General features: G+C 43.5%; 3 protein-coding genes across 3 annotated transcripts; 1 reads left to right on the top strand and 2 right to left on the bottom strand.

The window, feature by feature from the left end:
• Positions 1-10805, top strand: cdhr2 (cadherin related family member 2). Its single transcript, XM_076041551.1, has 31 exons — positions 1-59; positions 1027-1089; positions 1175-1240; positions 1341-1480; positions 1602-1655; positions 1755-1844; positions 2103-2192; positions 2287-2406; positions 2966-3112; positions 3345-3420; positions 3517-3626; positions 4062-4274; positions 4362-4511; positions 4614-4775; positions 4867-4928; positions 5028-5271; positions 6136-6375; positions 6452-6521; positions 6609-7196; positions 7293-7364; positions 7871-7920; positions 8016-8167; positions 8525-8621; positions 8754-8842; positions 8937-9005; positions 9233-9371; positions 9541-9662; positions 9760-9864; positions 9955-10038; positions 10272-10326; positions 10428-10805. Exons 2-31 carry the CDS (start codon positions 1029-1031, stop codon positions 10566-10568), a joined length of 3858 nt encoding a protein of 1285 aa, XP_075897666.1. The 5' UTR covers positions 1-59; positions 1027-1028; the 3' UTR covers positions 10569-10805.
• Positions 10806-11250: 445 nt separating this feature from the next.
• gprin1 (G protein regulated inducer of neurite outgrowth 1) lies at positions 11251-14954 on the bottom strand. The gene is made up of 2 exons (XM_076041550.1): positions 14695-14954; positions 11251-14232 (listed from the first exon to the last, which is right to left on the bottom strand). The coding sequence occupies exon 2, from the start codon at positions 14196-14198 to the stop codon at positions 12180-12182; it is 2019 nt and encodes a 672-aa protein (XP_075897665.1). The 5' UTR covers positions 14199-14232; positions 14695-14954; the 3' UTR covers positions 11251-12179.
• A 2481-nt stretch (positions 14955-17435) lies between these two features.
• Positions 17436-18652, bottom strand: adirf (adipogenesis regulatory factor). The gene is made up of 3 exons (XM_076041570.1): positions 18411-18652; positions 18121-18183; positions 17436-17772 (listed from the first exon to the last, which is right to left on the bottom strand). The coding sequence occupies exons 1-3, from the start codon at positions 18487-18489 to the stop codon at positions 17669-17671; spliced, it is 246 nt and encodes an 81-aa protein (XP_075897685.1). The 5' UTR covers positions 18490-18652; the 3' UTR covers positions 17436-17668.
• Positions 18653-18693: the final 41 nt, after the last annotated feature.

The raw sequence follows: 18693 nt of genomic DNA, 5'->3' as shown, positions 1-18693 counted from the left end.
AGGAGCAAAAGGTCTCATTTACGATCAGTAAAGAAGAAGCTCTGTGTGACTGCTGCTCGGTAAGTCTGGCTGCTGCATTTTGTACCTTTTTGTGTGTTTAGATTCATCTTTCAATGTACAAGTATGACATTAATGACAAAGTAAATGCTGTTTCTCAGTGTGTCCCCGTATTAGATGGATGTGGTGCTGATTGTTCACTTTAAATTGACAAAGTACATACGTTATTTGTATTTCTTTGATCCTTAGCGTCTTAAAGCCAATATCAATGATTTAAAAAATTATTAATTAATTCTAATTATATTTAGTTGTTATGTTGCTCATATTCTCTTTTAAATGATTCCGCTTTTTTTGCTTACCATTATCTAAAAATGTGTTGAAACTGTTCACAAGAGCTATTACCATTGGATAAGGAGTATTGTGCTCAGCAGTGTTTGCCATAAACCAAAGTCTATTTGGACAGATGAGGGTTTGGAAACACATTTATTATGTCTGTGGATGATTGTATTATAAAGACAATTTTCCTGAACTAGTACTTTGAGCCTGGATTAATAACTTGAGAGGATATATTATGACCAAGATGACAGACAATACTCACCAATGATCTTCACTCATAATGTTGTTTCCTAGTAAAATTTTTGCTTGCCGTTCCATGAAAAGGTGTTAAAACAAGTCCTACTATAATGTCACAAACATAGGTGTTGCCATGTGATTTGCTGTTAAATTCCAACAGTTAGAAACAAGGCAGAGACAGACTCTTTTGTAAACGGCTCTCAATTTTCTGCACCAATTACCACAGACTTGCTATCAGCCCTGTTGATGAACGTTCAACAGCTTTTATAAAGTGACGTTGCCTTGTTAGGATCTATATTATGAAATGATGATGTATGGATGAATAGATGTTACATTTGTATAACAAACTGGAAAACAATTGTTTTTGCAACACAAAACCGTCATAGTGCTTTTGTCCTGTGCAAAAAGTTTTTCTCTCTTGCTCGTAGAATAGATTTATTTTATTATTTTTTACAGGTATGCAGGGGCTCTCAGGAAACATGTTATTATGCCTGCTGATCCTTATTGGCATAACTAGCAGTGAGTATTCATTTTATTTTTTCATTGTCTTTCTCCACTGACTTTTTATTTGATTTACCATTCTACATTTTCTGTTTTTCTGCAGCAAATGCAAATCTTGCCCCAGAAATAGGAAATACCGACTTTGATTTATGTGAAGACACTCCTATAAGTATGTAAAGATGCCAGCTGTTCATTGTATCTCCATGTCTTATTTACCTCCAAACTGATTTTTATTTCACTGTTTTTTTTTGTTTGTTTTTTTTACACAGATCATTTTGCATTTAAGATTAATGCAACTGATCCGGAAAATGACACTCTGACTTATCAGATCTCTGGAAAAAACTCAGATTTCTTCAGAATGGACAGTGCTACTGGAATTGCAACTGTCAGTCGTCCATTAAACAAAGATGTGAGATGCAGTGGCGGAACAATATATTACATCTACATTTGTATGCTGCATGCGTGCATGCATGCGTGTGTACATGCCCTATTGTTCTTGTAAACCTCTATTGGCTTGTTGTATTTCATAGGAGACAGGCACTGCATTGACATTTCAGGTCACAGTCTCAGATGGACTCAATACAGTAAGTGAAGACGCATATTTTTAATGGCTCCCTAATTAGTCCCCCCCCCCCCCCCTCCTTTAAATACATGTGCATGTCAAACCATATAATGTGTTTCAGGAAATAAAGACAGTGGTTATTATACTACTTGATGCCAACAACAACATACCTATATTTGACGAGCCTTCATATGATTATACAATTCCAGAAGTAAGTTCACTGAAGGATGCTTTTAATTTTGCATTTTTTGTTGTGTTAAGAATTTACATGGATTCTAGACTCTAAATCAGCCAATAAACAATAAATACACAGGCTCTGTTCCCTAATAAATATTTTATTTTATTTCTTTATTTTTTTTAATCAATATAATCTCCATTATTTCATATTGTATTGTTGCTGTAATTATGCAAATTTCCCCAATGTGGGATTCATTAAGGCTTCTTTTTCTTCTTTTTCTAAATCATTCAGAGTACTGCAGTGAACAGCACTCTGTTCACTGTGCACGCCACCGATGAAGACACGGGAAACGCAGGAGTAGTTTCTTACGCAATTGACAACGTAAGCCTCTTGTCATTTATCATAATAGTCTGTTTTATGTTCATGGCTACCAAATTTAAATGTTTAAAAACATCACCTTCACTTCATTTCCCAGGTTATTCCGATAAGTGGATTTGATCTATTCAGAATTGATTCAATTGGTCATTTGATATTAAATGGATCCCTGAGTTTTACTGCACTGAGCCCTTTCTATCAGCTGAGGATTAATGCAACTGTAAGTACTATACATCTATACGAAAGCAGTTTTCATATTTTAGAACTTAAACAGTTCTGTGTGGAGTTTGCATGTTCTCCCTGTGTCTGCGTGGGTTCTCTCCGGGTTCTCCGGCTTCCTCCCACAGTCTAAAAACATGCATGTGAGGTCAATTGAACATTCTAAATTGTCCGTAGGTGTGCATGTGAGTGTGAATGGTTGTTTGTTTCTATGTGGCCCTGCGATGAACTGGCGACTTGTCCAGGGTGTCCCCTGCCTTCGCCCTAAGACAGCTGGGATAGGCTCCAGCAGACCCCCGTCACCCTGAGCTCGGGACTAAGCGGGTATGGAAAATGAATGAATGAATAGAACTTAAACAGTAGCTGTAGTTGCTAAAACTGAAGGCTAGCCACACAATCTGTCCAAGCGCAAAACATTTAGGTTTTCTTATTTCTTTAATGCATAGAAAAGTTATGTAAGGTACAATGGTCATTGTTGACTATACCTTTAAACAGTTGGTTGACTTTGCTGTTGATTACACTTATTATTATTATTATTACACAATATTTTTCATTCACAGGATCATGGAGGCAAGTGTTTTTCGGATGAGATCAACTACCAGACAAACTATGTCAATTCGCTCATCACAGTTGAAGACACTCCAGATATTGACCCGATATTCACTGGCCTCCCCTATCGAGGGAACGTGGCCGAGAATTCTCCTGAGGTGAGCACTGATCGACCTATCAGATCGACCAATCAGGCCGAACTGCCTTGTTTTTTGTATTTCATTTATAGATTCATTTAAGTTTGGATGAAGACAAAATGAATAAATCAAATATCAATAGATAACATAATCAAAAAATGAACCAGGAAGCATATGACAGAAATCTAGACGCAACAGGTAGCTGTCAGTTAGGATGTAATGTTGACAACAGTTCTCTTTGACTGTATTCCAGGGGAAGTCCGTGTTGCAAGTGACTGCTACAGATCCAGACACAGGAATTAATGCCATTCTAACCTATAGCATTGAAGGTATTGCACAAGCAATAATAGTGTTACTAACACGATGTTGGATTCGATCAGTAGTACATGTGTCCTTTTCTTTTCTTTCTCACATCCTTCCTCCAGGCACCACTGCAGAGGGCCTCTTTGAAATCTCAGCAAACACCGGCCTCATAACGGTCTCATCGCAAATCGACAGAGAAAAGACTGATGACGTGGTCACTCTTACTGTCAAGGTACCACACTCACTCGCCAGTGTTTTTTTCTACTCTTTTCTCTTTGTCTCTGTGTTTATTTTCATTTTAAATCCTGAGGGCACAGCAGATTAATTTCCCTGCAAAAAAATAAAAAAGTCCCAACTCACTCTTGCACTCACATGAAAGCTCTGCTCACTTTTCGGTCTATCGACCGTCATCAGGACCAACAGAAAAACAATTTGCCAACCTCTCAGTAGGACACAGTCCTGAGTTGGTCCCAGTCAAGACACACCAACTTATAGTAATAAGATGGGACTTTCAACACAGGTTTTCTTTGTATGCCAATTTGACAATCTTTTTGTGGTATTTCATCAAGTTTCCTGCTCTGCATTTTAGTGCTGGCGCGCTTCATCGTTAATACTTGTTCAAACAGCTGAAATGTCACTGATATGTTTCTTTTAATTGAACCTATAGGCTACGGAGTCCACACTAAACATCCATGGGGTCCACGCCCACTCTACCGCAGAAGTCCAGATCAATATCATCGACGTCAATGACGAAAAGCCAGAGTTTTATAGGTGCGAAGGCTTAGCGGAGTGTGTGAAAGCCAACCAATTCACAGCAGAGGTCTTAGAGCACAGTTCGGCCTCAATTTCTTTCAACATGACAGTCAAAGACGCAGACAGGGTGAGTTTCCAGTAATGGGTGAACAGCGTATGGAAATATATGTCATATTTCATTCATGTCATCATAATTTCTGTGATTCCTTCACAGCTGCCCAAAACTAAGCTGCAATTAGAAGGAGCACACAAGAACCTGTTTTCTGTGGTCCCTGAGGTTACCACGCTAGAGAGCCCCGTTCAGCTTCAGGTCAAGCTGCCGCAACAACTGGATTACGAAACTGAAAAGGAAATTGTTCTTCAAGTGAGTAATATACAGAGGAAAGAGTCGTAAATAGTATTCAAATTTAGAATTTCCTACTGCCTGTTCCGGAGTTTGTTCATTGCGCTTGTTTTTGCGGCGCAGGTGATTGCCATCGATGAAGAGCAAACCAGCTTCGCTTCCACTGCAACAGTTACCATTCGCATTATCGATGCCAATGACAACATCCCCAAGTTCCCCGAGGACACCTACAAGCTGAATGTGGCCGAGAACTCTCCTACTGGGACAGACATACAAGTCATTACTGTAGGTGCTTTACTGGTTTAATGCTAAAATTTGAAAGGGTGTGAGAAATTCTTCTCCGTCACTCATGAAAAGCATTTTTTTTCCTCCCCAGGCAACAGACCCTGACACGATGGATAAAGACAAAATTGTCTACAGACTCCTTCCGGACAGCATGTGTGTCTACACTACCAAACAACACATGTGCCGACATCTTTTCTAAGTTCTCCTCACGTCATTGTTTGTCCTGTTTCTTGTCTCGCCTTATGTTTTCAGATTGCCGTACTTTGACGTGCAGCCCGCTACAGGTTTAGTTTACGTCAAAAACGGGACTCTCTTGGACCGCGAGGGCAGATCGTTATACACGGCGACGCTGCAGGCCTCTGACACAGACGGCAAAGCCGGCACCACCTTGCTGGAGATCACCCTTACAGACGTCAACGATGAGCACCCAGTCATCAACAGGGAAACTTACTTTGAGTTTGTCGCAGAGGGCCAACCGTTTGAAATGGTTATCCAGGTGAGCTCAAAAGTATCAACGCTAAAACAGACAAAATTTCCAATTTATTGAGGAACTTGACAAAATGTGAACTACACAGGCTGTGTGACCGAGGGCGGAGAGTTGAATGTGTTGTTGTCAAGCTCAAATACATAGTGGGCCAAAATGTATTGGCCCGCTGCCTCTTATTTATTTGCAGCCTATGATTCAAATTTCAACAGTGACCTTTTTCCACGGGCTGATAATACATTTAAAAATAATACAACAACAACAACAACAAACCAATTAACTAATCATAATATTCATCAATGAACGTGCAACCATTCAAGTCCATGCCTTGGAGTAGCAGGAAAAACTGCATAAAGAAATTGTTACTTATAGTGTGTTAAAGTAAATAGTATGCCAAAATACCAGCAGAGCACTCTGAGATTTTTAGTATCAGCAGTACATGTGCTGTATAATTCCGGCGGGCCAGCTGTAGTGATTTTGTATTGCCACGCGGGCCAAATATAATTGTGCTGCGGGCCAAATTTGGCCCGCGGGCCAGAGTTTGACACCTATGGTGTAGATAATATCGCTGCCACAGCAACGACAGTCAGCAGCCTGTCAGAGCCAAAGCAAGTGCAGGAGAACACACCGAACAATTTTTGGTGTCAAGGCCTTTCAAAAGAATTAATTGGCATGATTGTTAGAATGTGTTTACATTTTCTTTTTTTATTAAAGAGCAAGTCAGCCTGTAGGAATATGTTGGATCTGATGCGATTTTACCCTGATGGCACAGAGTATATAAGGAAGATTAAGCGTGTCTGAACTGAATATTATCTAAATTAAGAAAAAAGAGACCTTTATTCAACAGTTTGTTCTCAAAACTTGGTTCTGTCGCAGGCCGACGATGCAGACGAGCCAAATACAAATAACAGCCAAATCGTGTTCGCAATCCAGCCGAGCATGTACAGTGATAACTTCACCATCGATCCCGACACCGGTGTGCTGAGAAACAACGGCGTGCTTGACCGTGAGGACTTGGAGCCGGAGTTGAATGGGAAGATTGAGCTCAATGTCACTGCTACAGACAAGGGCACTCCCCCATTATCCGACAGCGTGAAAGTCATCATTGAAGTAGAGGTAAAAACTCGCTCGAGTTCATTGAATTCAGTGTTGGGATGCTGGTGGTAGGAGCTAAACGTTTTTCTCCTTCCAGGATGTCAATGACAATACCCCGGAGTTTAATGCTTCCTCGTACACATTTTCCATAAAAGAAGGGCAAAAAGGTCAGTGCTCGTCTCTATTAAGAACCTTCATGCATTCCTGACACAATTGAACGTAGAATGTTGATTGTTTCCTTGTTCCACCATCAGGCGCGCACGTTGGTTCTGTGTACGCTGTGGATTTGGACCAGACTGAAGAATCAAACCGCATTACATTTAGCATCGCTGAGGGAAGCTTTGGCAGCTTCATCATCCGCAGTGCCGCGGCGGGAGGCGGCTACAGGGGAGACATATTTGTGGACCCGGACATTGAGTTAGATTACGAGAGCACTCGCATGCAATTCAACCTGCGGGTGGAGGCGACAGACCTCGGGGGGAGGACAGCCGAGGCGATGGTGGAGGTGAATGTGCTGAACGTGAACGACGAGAGGCCGGAGGCGGGGCCCACCGTGCACGTGACGGTGAAGGAGAACACCGTCTTCACCGGGATCATCGCAAACTTCACAGGACTTGACAAAGATGCAAATCACTCGCTGGTGTTTGAGCTGGAATCCATGCAATGCAGGTGCAATGGTTCTCTGACGCCTTGCGAGAGCTTCATCCTGGAGCCAACAGGGGGAGTCAGGGTCGCCCTCCCCGAGGTGTCGTTGGACTATGAGGAGTGCGACCAAGCTGTGATAGAAGCTTGGGTGGTAGACGAGCTCACAGAGAAAGGAGAAAACATCAGTGTGACTACAGGTCAGCGACGGCTTCTCTGCATGTGAAACGCAAACCTTACCAAGAACGTGTTTTGCGAGTTGTTGTTGAGATGTTTCTTTCTCTCATTCATTTTAGCTCAAATGGTGATCACCATTGAAGACGTGAATGACAACGCGCCGGAATTTATTGACTCGGACTCTCTTTTCGGTAAGTTTATTTTTGCAGATTGCACCAGGGGGAGCCACCACGCTGTGACCACCAAGTGGCGCAATTGCTCACTTGTTAATTTGGCACAGTTGAACTCCTCTGATTGTGCTTTGCATCAATTCATTGTTTGTTTGTGTGATGAATCATTTCCCCTATTAAAAAAAACACTGAAAACATGAATTAAGAAAATGTTTTTCTTTCTATCGGTTAAATAATTCCTACATTTGTTTATATATTTATTATTAAAAGTTTGCAAATGCAATTTTAAGAATAAAATCCTTTTTTACAAACAAATTATTTCTAATAATCTAAAATGAATCCCTTTTGAAATAATAATAAAAAAAAACAGAACAAACTTACTTACTTAGAACACAGTTTTTAATCTGGCATTTAACAGGCGAATTGCAAAAGCAGTTGGTGTGATCCTTTCCCTTCTTGGCACTTTTGTCTTCTGGATTGACATTAGCAAGGTGCAAAAATGATTTTTTTTCTTTCTTGCATTTTAGTTGTTGTTTCTGAAAGTGCAAGTAAGGGCACATCAGTTGCAGCCGTCACTGTAAGTAACCCCCCCCCCCCCACACACACACACACACACAAATAAAACGTATGGTGCTACTCTGAGACATTCTTGTTTGACTCTCTCACTCCTAGGCTACAGACAAAGACACTGGAGTCAATAGCCAGATTGCATTTAAAGTAGAAGAAGTCAAGTTTGTGAACCTCAACAGTGAGGTTTCAACGATGAGGTCTCTGTTTGAGGCCGTCACCACACAGCAAAACAACATCTATGTTGGAATCATTCAGTAAGTACAAATGTGCACTGGCAATTAGCTGCAACTACTTATTCAGCTCATAATGTTTACACCAGCCCAGCTTTTTTTATTTTGTTTTTTGTTTTATTTTATTTTATTGATTTATTTTACACAAACTTTATGGAAACTGCTCATTCATCACTGAACATTCACATGAGATTGTGAGGGTCACAAAAGGTCTGTGGTGTTGCCACTTTCTGGGCCACAATCAATTAAACTCCACTTTTACTTTCTTTTACCTTTGTATAATCTTGATTTTTTTGTTTTTTTGTTTTCTGTTTTGTAGAAACAGCAAAAAGTATGTACTTTATGTCTGGCGACACTAAAGATTTCCTCCTCTTTGTACAGAACCACAGAGAGTCTGGATATTACGCTGAAAGGCAAATATTTGGTGACGGTAAAGGCTAGTGATCCTGGCGGCCTCTACAGCAACAAAACGCTGGAGGTGCAACCACAATTTTGTTTCTGCACACACACACACACACACACACACACACACACACACACACACACACACACAAGGTCAGAATAAGAGCAACAACAGTGTTTTTGTTTTTTTGTCTGTTCTTGTTTGCAGATTTTCACCGTGGACGCGTCATTCAAAGTCGAACTGGAGTTTACATTATCTGTAACTGAGGTCGAAGAAACCATGGATGCCATCATCAGGTGCCTCTGATGTGAACAAAAATCCTTGCAGGCCAAATGTGTCTCACATAACTTTGTCCTGTTCTCAGACGTGCTGTTCTTTCTACATTCTCAGAGCACTTATGTCTGCCACCGACACAGTCGTCGAGGTTGTTTCGATAAGGCCGAAAATATCAGAAGCAAGGCAAGTTTCTCATAAGCTCTGCAATGACATCAACTTAAAAATAAAAAAAAAAAAAAAAAACAAAAAACCTAAAGCCCGCCAAATTGTTAGCTGGTTATATCATAATATATTACGCAGACTCACCAGTGTGATTTGTTGCCCAGTAGATGGTGCCAGAGTGCCGGTCATGCTACAAAGGAAATAAAGTTTGATTATTTTAGGTATGTGAGTAATTTCGATCCCTTTCACAGAAATTCCGTCAACACTATAGTAGCAGCATATTTCATCTACCCCAACGGGACGGCTCTCACCTCTGATCAAGTGGAAGGAATGCTCTCTCATCCCGACCATTATCTTGAGCTCCGGGGACTTGGCCTGACGTACATTGTGAGTACAAGTGGTCCTACGTGCTGAATGGAGCACACTTTTCTTGTATTCTGCCTTTACAGTTTTCCTCATTTTTTTTTAATGCAATCTAAAGAAAAGGATATTTAGTTACACATAATGTATGCAATATGCAACACCTGAGAGCGGAACATGTACCTTTCTGTTTTAGGGGACAACGATAATAGACCCGCCGCCACCTAAAACATTGCAGTACATCCTCCTGGGAATCATGGGCGGGCTACTCCTCCTGCTCATTGTCCTCTGCATCGCTCTGTTATGCACTCGCAGAAAGTAAGAAAGGCGACTTGAACAAATGATCCAGTCTAAGTATTTCTAAATGCGGCCATACTGTGTGATGTTGACTGCACATACTTGCCTCACCCTGCAGCTACAAGAGAAAACTGAAGGCATCGAAAGCCTTCAACTCGGCCATGGGTGTGAAACAGCAAGATGGTCCTGTGGTGCCCGGGACAAATAAATTCTCCAAGGAGGGGTCAGGAGACAACAGTTTCAACAATCATTATTTATTTATTTTTTAGATGAGAATTTATTTCTGACATGGTTGGTTTGTATGTGCTTGCAGGACTAATCCTGTGCTCAACTTTGACTATAACACAACTCCATACCCAGTTCCATATAAGGCGAGCTTGGATGCTGATAGAGACAGGTCAGTGAAAACCCAACCTGACACCTCTGTCCGAGAGTCAGTCAGGGTTTTGATTAGTCACCCGAGCCAAGAATGACTTTCAGGAAAACACTTTGTCCCAGTGTGTGTATTGTTGTGACATTGATTGTCTTTTGTAAATGAATTATCACTGATTAAAAGAGAAAAAAAGAAAACAAATTTTCAAGGCACTTGAAATTGAATGTAAACCTTGTGTCTTCTGTTTTCGACTGAAGCATATCTTCCAAAGACTCTATGGACATGGAAATTATCGAAGCCAGATCCAAATCTGTAAGTTTACTTTTTAAACACAATCGTTTTATTTAATTTTTTTGTACTGGATAGAACTTGTTGTCATTTTTTTTTTTTAAAACTTGCCCATCTGCTCCCAGGATGAGGAGAGTGACGAAGAGAGGCCACCGAGCTACGGTGCACCCCTGGAAGCAGCCCTGGCAGAGCGGGATCAGAAGAAAGGCTCCAACAAACCCCGAATGGTTTTCATCAATACTGCTTTCAGCACCACAGACCTGTAGCGGACACACTGGAAAGAGCAGCTACTGGACAGTCAGTCTGATCGGCCCTTCTCAATTGTTGTAATGGTACTGTGCGATCCCATGTCATGGGTTATAAATTTGTTAGAGGGGAAAAAACGGGAACCAAAAAGAGTTTTTTTTTAACACTGAAAATAGGGCAGTGATGCCACAGTGTGTTGATAAAATGGAACTGACTTGGCTGATGGCTTGTTTTTATATGAATAATGTTTATTTATGCTGTTAGACAAAACCCTGAGTCAGACAGATAAGACTAATGTGACTCCCATATGAATTTCCCCCTTGTTTTCTATGTATCGTCTCCATAATTATTGCTTAGACGTTTAAGAGAAACTTCATATTACTTTCTCAGGGAATAAAATAAAATGTATTTGAGAAGCAATTGAAAGGAAACATTTGTTGGTTGCACATGAATCACTTTATTTTTTTGTTTAAATTTTGAATATATAAAGCAACATTTTAAAAACTGTTTTGATTTCTAAGGAAGTGTACTACATGTAAAGTCAACACACTGCGCTAATTGTTTGGTGCAGCATGATGCTAATTGGGAGAGAAACCAAAAAGAGGATACAAAAAGATTGCATAATGTCAATGCAAGAACTAAATCCTTATTTATACCTGCGTGTCAGCGAAAACGTTTTCCTCTTAAGCATGTTTGATTTTTCCTCAGTATTTTCCGAGGGTCTGTGATGCCCTGTTAATTGTCTAGATGAAATAATACCTCATGCAGCTTGGCGTTCTACAAGCAGCTGATTAAGAAGGTTATTTCAATTTGCACAAACACCAAAACGAATGTATCGCAAGAGAATAAAATCGATTCCACATTAAAAGAAAAGTCATTTCATGAAATTAATGCACCAACACCAAACTCACTGACACAACAACAACTGCTGAACCGAAAGGAAAAACCACAATGAGTGTAAATTCAATCACATAATGTACTAAACTACTAATTATGGCATTAAGTCACTCTGACAGCTTAGAAACACAGTCAGACGAGGAGTTATTACTTTTCTAAACACAGCACAATCATCTTTCTCACTCACATATTTTTATTCCCATAGCTTTTCACAATTCAAACAGGGGCAATTATGTTCTTGCCAAAAAAACAAAAAGCCAAGACATTCAAAGAGTTCACTCGTTAAAAAGGGATCCTCTGAAACACAGGACAAGGCAACATTTAGGTCAGCTCTAATCTCCATACACAACAACAGGAATCATAAACAGAAAAAACTGTTTTCCCTCTGTCATCCAGGAGAACATGGCTTTGTATCATCTCAGATGGATGGACTGGCCTGCGACAAACAGGAAGATGGAGCGGTGACGCTGGAGGTGGCTAAAATCAACGTCTCTTGCCTCGTTAAGCCCCTCTGACGACAACGTGAAAGCAAAACAAACAACGGCCGTGATTGGCTCCGACCGCCGTCGAAACGGCCTTGTGCTTTTATTTTTTTCTCTCTCCGCGTGCGTCGCTCTGAGCCGCTCACCTGTCGACACGCACGCGTCTTATTGGAAAGTAGTGATTGTATCGCCGCCTCGGGCCTCGTCGGACGTCGTGAACAGCCGCATCCCGTTGGCCGCCTCGGCCAACTGTCACTCGGAGGTGTGCGTTTTGGAGCAGCAGTGCGGCTGCTGCATGTTCTCCATCATCTGGCGGAAAGGGTTCCTCCTGCGCCTGCCCGCCTCGCCGTCCCGCTCCTGCCTCTTGCCCGCCCGGCCCTTCCCCGAGCCCCCCGGGCCGGCGGCCGACTCCCCGGGGGAGAGCGGCACAGCCGAGAGGTTCAGCGGCGGGGGCGGCGGCATGGAGGGCTGCCGCTTCTTCACCTGCTTCTCCAGATGCTTCTGGATGGCCGAGCCCAGCACGGTCACCTCCACCACGGCGCCGTACACCTCCCACGTCATCCCCTTCTCGTCCCAGCTCACCTCCTGCACCGGCTCCTCGCACTTCTCCTTGCAGTCGTCCTCCTCCGCCTTGAGCCCTCCCGCTTCCTGCTTCTCCTTCTTGTCCTCGTCCTCTTCTGAAATCTTGCCCCCTGAGGAGCCGGGCGCCCTGCCGACCTCCGGGAAGGTCGTGACGGTCGGCGTCCTTGGCGTCATGGGCGCCGTGGCCACCGAGCGACACTCCACGCCGCTCCGGCCCACCTGCGACTCGGCGTCTTTGCTCTCTGTGGCCGTCGCGGCGCTCTTGCCCAGGGAACTTGGGAAGCAGAAGGCTTGGTCCCCTTCTGGAGGCGTCATGGGGCTTGTGGCGACCGACTGACACTGCACCACCTCAAGGCTCACCTGTGTGCGGATGTTGTGGCAGCCGAAAGGAGCCGGAGATTCGGGGACGGCAGCCTTCCCTGCCAAGGAATCTTCTCGGGCTGCCAGGTCGTCCGAGAGTTCGCCGATCGTTTCGGCCTGCGATCCGCAGCCGGCCGGAACTTCCCCAGCCTGGGTTTGTGTCGCACCCTGTGCCTCTGGAGACGTCTTCTCCTCTCCTTGGCTCTCCTGCACGGTGGCGTCGACACCCCCGTCAGGTTCCTTGTACTCATCTATCTTGACCATGTCTTGCTCTATGTGGAAGCAGGGCGAGTCCCCCTCTTCCTCCTCCTCCTTGTTGTTGTAGTGTGTCACCGTGATTGTGATGTCTTGATCCATACTCCCCATCCTTTGCTGCTGGCACTGCTGATTGCCATCTCGCAGAGTCACTTGTGAATCTATTAAGGCGGCAGTGGTGGCGGCAACGGGGCGGCCGGCTGAACCCTCCGGAGAGACGTTTGAGTCGGAGTGCGAGTCCTTTGAAGGGATCTGTGCCGAGTCCTCGCTTATCTCGGTCTCACTTCTCTTCGTGGCAGGCACATTATCTTGTTTGCTTTCCGCCTTTTGCTGCTCACTCCTTACCCCACTCCCTTCCTTGCCGATAAGTGCTGGGAAAGCAGTGGTGAACGGCGTCTTGGGGGTCATGGGGGAAGTGGCCACGGAGCACAGCTCGACCAGGTCGCCCGCCTGCAGTTCGGCGTCTCTCGTGTCGCCCAAAACCATGGATCTGCCCACGGCGCTCGGAAAGAAGAAGGAATTGCCCCCCTGGGCGGGGGTCATGGGGCTGGTGGCTACCGAGCAGCACTGGACCACCTCCAGGCTGACCTGCGTTCTCATGTGGTGCTGGCCTTCGGGGGCTGGAGACCAGAGTTCGTAGGGGCCAGGGGTGGCTGGAACTGAGATGTTCTCGTTGGCCGCCGTGGTTTCTTCGCTTGGGTCCATGGTTTTATCACCGGACAACCCCACCGGAATCTTGACGTCTTTGTCGCTCGGAATCGCCGTTGGGTTTTGTGTTTGTTCAGCCTCTGGTTGTTGTAGTAAAGGAATAGAACCAGCATGACTGGAATCTTCAGCTTCCGTTGGGTCTGAGCGGTCGCCTTGCGAGAGATCCTCGGACGTCAGACTCTTGGCATCCGTGCTAAGTCCCGGCTTGTAGTCCTCCTGACGTGTTGACTCTTGACTTGCGCGAAGCTGAGGTCCCTCAGGTGCAGCGTTGCCATCTGATCCGCCTGCGCGGTCTCCATCCCCCGCCACCTCACAGGTCTTGTGGTCCCCCCTGAAGCTTCTCATCTCCTCTTTCAGGCTTCCCATCTTGTTTTCCGTATAAGAGCTGTTTTTGAATAACCTGCAGGGCAGAACGCAGCACCCACATATCGTTGAATTTTTTTGGAGTGTAATTAATGTGTTCCAACACACTGAACAATGAAAATACCAAACAACAGGCGACAAAATACTCCCAACATATTATGTCGATGTCAGTAATCCAGGCACCGATGGAAAAGAAGTCACACCACTGAGTGCTACTATTTCATGCAAATGATGCTCACACTTTTGCCTCTTAGGTAGCCATCTGCGATAATTCAGCAGAATGAGCCATCACTGCACTAATTACTGACTGACTGCACCACAGACCGTACCTGTAGCCTGACATACAATTCTCAATCCCCTTGTGACATAACACATGACTATTGCAAATATCATTACCAAGTCATGCACAGGAATGTAGAACAATAAAAACAGATGCAAGTGTGAAACAAACCAGAAAAACATGGAACAAATTCTTGAAAAACACAAGTGGCAGACATACCTCAGCACCTGAAGCCAGAGTGTCTCTCCATGACTCTTTCAAATCTCACATGGCATGTTTTGATCCACGTCTGTCCATTAATCTTCCCCCTTGGCTGGATGTGATTGCAGCGGCTACAGGTTTGTCTCTAGAAGAATCTATCTTAGGCAGCCCTCGCTCTCTTAGCTGTGACTCTGTCTATTGAAAAGCCTCACATTTCCAGTTTCCCTGGAAACCACAGTCGGCTGCTGGCGGTGTCTGGTAATGTAACAACAAAATATGTGTTCAGCTCTCTAATCATCAGTAAATCATAGTAATTAGCTCTGTCTTCTCGCGGCAACGCACTGGAAACTGTTGGCAAGAGGATTAAACATGTGTATGTGATGAACTTGCTTCACTTTACATTTGGAAATTTTTAGTGGAAGCGCCATTGGGGGACGGTTTTAAAAAAACAACAACATTCATTTTTATAACAAATGATCAGTATGAGCTCTTAAAGGGAGGTGGACTATGCAGAAAAGGGGCGTCTTTCTTTTAAATAAGGAATTGTTTTTTTTTTTTTTTAAATAAGACTTGAATGTCTGCGTCTGCGAGGGTCACATTTGTTCTGGAAACGTCTTGATGGAATCAAAAGGGAAACCCCCATTGCTAAGCAGTCACAGGCTCACAAATCGGATCTTGAAAATCTTTATGTAAATACTGTTTGTGTGCGGGAGAGAGAATCGGAGAAAAATCTGCAAAGCCTGAGTGTTGTGCGCAGCCACACACACACAGACACACGCACGCACACACACACACACACACCGACACACCGACACACACACACACACACACACACACACACACACAGAAAGAGAGTACAAGAAGGAGCACAGGGGATAGGAGCTAAAGAAGGCTGCAGGGCGAAGAGCTCTGCCTCCCACACACACAAACACTTGTAAAGCAGCACGTCTTTCATGCTCATCCCTCCCTCCAACCTTCCTATGCCAGACATTTCTTTAAAATCAATCTTATTCTGCCAGTGTGGAAGTAACAGTGTGAGGCAGTAGGTACTATTTCACACAGTTTCTTCTTTTTGTTTTCCTTTTATTTTATTTTTTTTATTTTTTTATTTTTTACTGTTGTTGTTTTTACCATAGCAGTGGGCTGCAGCTTGGCCGGAACACACTGTACTGACATAAGTATTCTCACCATCAATTCATAGGCCTCCACCAATCATAGGCCACCGTAGAGTTCTGTTGCCTAGCAACCGTGTCCTGTAATGGAGGGAGGTGTGCTGCTGAGGGGCCAAGGTAAGACTGCTCTGATCACATCCTCATTAGGAGCCCGTCACTTCGCCAAAAGTCTTACGGAGTCTCTCAGCGGCCTGGAGGTGAAACTGACCATGGCTGCATCCAAAAAACAAAAAACAAAAAACAAACAAAAAAATAGGTAGAGCTAAATAACAGGACGCAGAAGAGAGATTTGCAGAAGCATGGGAGCCTCTATACTGTATGGTAAGATGTAGTACAGTCATAGAATAAAGTTTTTGGACACCTTTAAAATTTCGCCTCACAGCAAGAAGGTTGTGGGTTCGATTCCGGGCCTGGGACCTTTCTGTGTGGAGTTTGCATGTTCTCCCTGTGTCGGCGTGGGTTCTCCGGGTTCCTCCCACACAAAAAACATGCATGTGAGGTCAATTGAACGTTCTAAATTGTCCGTAGGTGTGCATGTGAGTGTGAATGGTTGTCTGTCTCTATGTGGCCCTGCGATGAACTGGCGACTTGTCCATGGTGTCACCCTGCCTTCGCCCTAAGACAGCTGGGATAGGCTCCAGCAGACCCCCGTGACCCTGACCTCGGGACTAAGCGGGTATGGAAAATGAATGAATGAATGAATATTTGCCAGAGATGTTTTGTTTTGTCTTTCAAAAGGTTTGGCTGCATTAGAGGCACCAAAAACGGTCATAAGACAAAATAAGAGGGACAAATACTTGTCGTTCTTGTACTCTTGTACTCTTGTACTCTGGATGTGTTACATCATCTTGCTGAAACATCAAATTCTGAGCTGGACAGAACAGTGCATATGAAGCATGTTGAGTAAATCTTGGTGGCTGCATTAAAATCAACTGCATTTAGAGACTTAAGACTGATTATTAGTGTGATACAGTACATCACAAACATATGAGGCATCCAAAAGCTTTTTTTACCCCCTGACTTTAGATAGTGAAAATGATGTAAACAAAAAATATATAATTAAATGTACTCCAGGAAAAAACAAGTCAGTAAAATCCATGGTACTCAACACAGCAATAATGTAACAGTAATAAATTAAAGTAGAAAAGCAAGATGGCCCAAATCCAAAAGAATCTTGGGTAAATTGTGTGCTGAAGATGAAAGGAATGTTCAGAATATTTGCACTATATTATATTTGCAATATTCTCAAAATATTTTAATATACAGGCACATTAATTTGCTGCGGTATATTGTGGGACAATGCAGTTGGCTTGTGTGAAATTAAATGAATGACGTAAATCCAAGGCCAACCGTGGCAGCGTGTGTGACAGTATGCAGCAGTATTGTTTTCTACATTTGAAAAGCATTACATTTGTCAGGCTGTCTTACAGCTACTGTATTATTAAGTGTGCATATGTATAATGGATTATATGTTGACATGTGAAAGTATGTTTGCGTGTTTCTGTTGTTTATAATTGCTGCACTCCTAATATTTTTGTTTTCAACACATTGGAAGTTTCATCAGTCACAGAAGTAAAAATGAAAAAAGTAAAATCACATTTCAAAAGATTCACTTTTTTATTTCTACATACAATAGGATCTAAGGTAAAGAAATAAAAAATAGAAAAAACTGAAAGAGAAAAGAAATGCTGGAATGTGTTCTGAGTATACGTATATAAATGTTTCCAAGTATTCCGCCCCCCCCTCCACCCCCCGATACCAATGCTGTTACTTATTTGAGTCCTCAGTAGCACGCGGCTTCACTGCTCATTTTGGACAAATCATTTGGTCTCCATCTTCTTTCCCATCTCCTTGATGGTGGTCGCCGCCTTGTCCGCTGCTTTTCCGATCACTTCTTGGGTCTGTTTGCTGGCTTCCTGAGCAGCTTCGGGGAGTCGTTGGAAGGAAAGAAAGGACAATAGAGGAACAGAGAGAGACGAGGTCCCATAATTCACACGCGTACACTGTGGACAGGTCGTCTAGTTCATCAGTGTTGAAATAAAAGGACAAACTAATCATTCACAAGGAGAATATAGAGTTGTCGGCTGACCGAGTTGCAACCTTTTTGATTTGTGTGTATGGAAATCTTGACATTTCTGTCTTTCTAAAGCATTAGCTATCAAAGTAGTCAACAAATATTTTCCCCTCCATCCAATTGGCTGCGGCAGATTTTCAGTAGTATTTCTTGAGTTCCATCACAAATCTTCAGAGGCAAGTTGAGTGTGCGCTCTACCTGTGTTGACCGTTTCCTTGGAGGAGTCTGCCACCTGCTGCACGGCCTCTTGAGCTGTCTGCACTGAATCACATCACATAGTAGAGTAAGAGTAACATCTGTTGCACTTTAAATCTTCTAAAACCATTTCACATGATTTTAAATGTATTATAAAAAAAAAACAGACAGTAACCTATGACATATTACAAAGACATTACAAAGACATTCAGTAAATGCATGTTAAGATAGTTTTCTCTCTGTGCCCGACTCCACAGCGTTGCCCGTGTTTTGTGACGGTCGACCCTCGTTACCTGCTGTGTCTGTGACTCCTTTGGCGGCTGAGTGGCTCGCGCCTTTCAGGCTCTCAACGGACTTCTTGATGGAGGCCATGGGTTCTTGTCTCCGTCCATGCGGGATGAGAAATCCATGTGAGCCGACGGTGGCGGAGTGGGCTGTTTAATACCTCCTGTTTTTGAGCCCCGACACTACCGACCGCGCACGTTCCAGTCGGATTAAGCTGAACAAAACCCACCCGAAAGGCCTGGTCAGACTGGCATCCCAGCAATGGCAGCATCCTGCCAAGGGCCAGAGCCT

The sequence above is a fragment of the Nelusetta ayraudi genome, unplaced genomic scaffold, assembly GCF_046127955.1.
Source record: "Nelusetta ayraudi isolate G7.1 ecotype Tasmania unplaced genomic scaffold, CSIRO-AGI_Nayr_v1 ptg000068l, whole genome shotgun sequence".
Classification (NCBI taxonomy): domain Eukaryota; kingdom Metazoa; phylum Chordata; class Actinopteri; order Tetraodontiformes; family Monacanthidae; genus Nelusetta; species Nelusetta ayraudi.
This window is presented reverse-complemented; position numbering and strand designations above follow the sequence as displayed.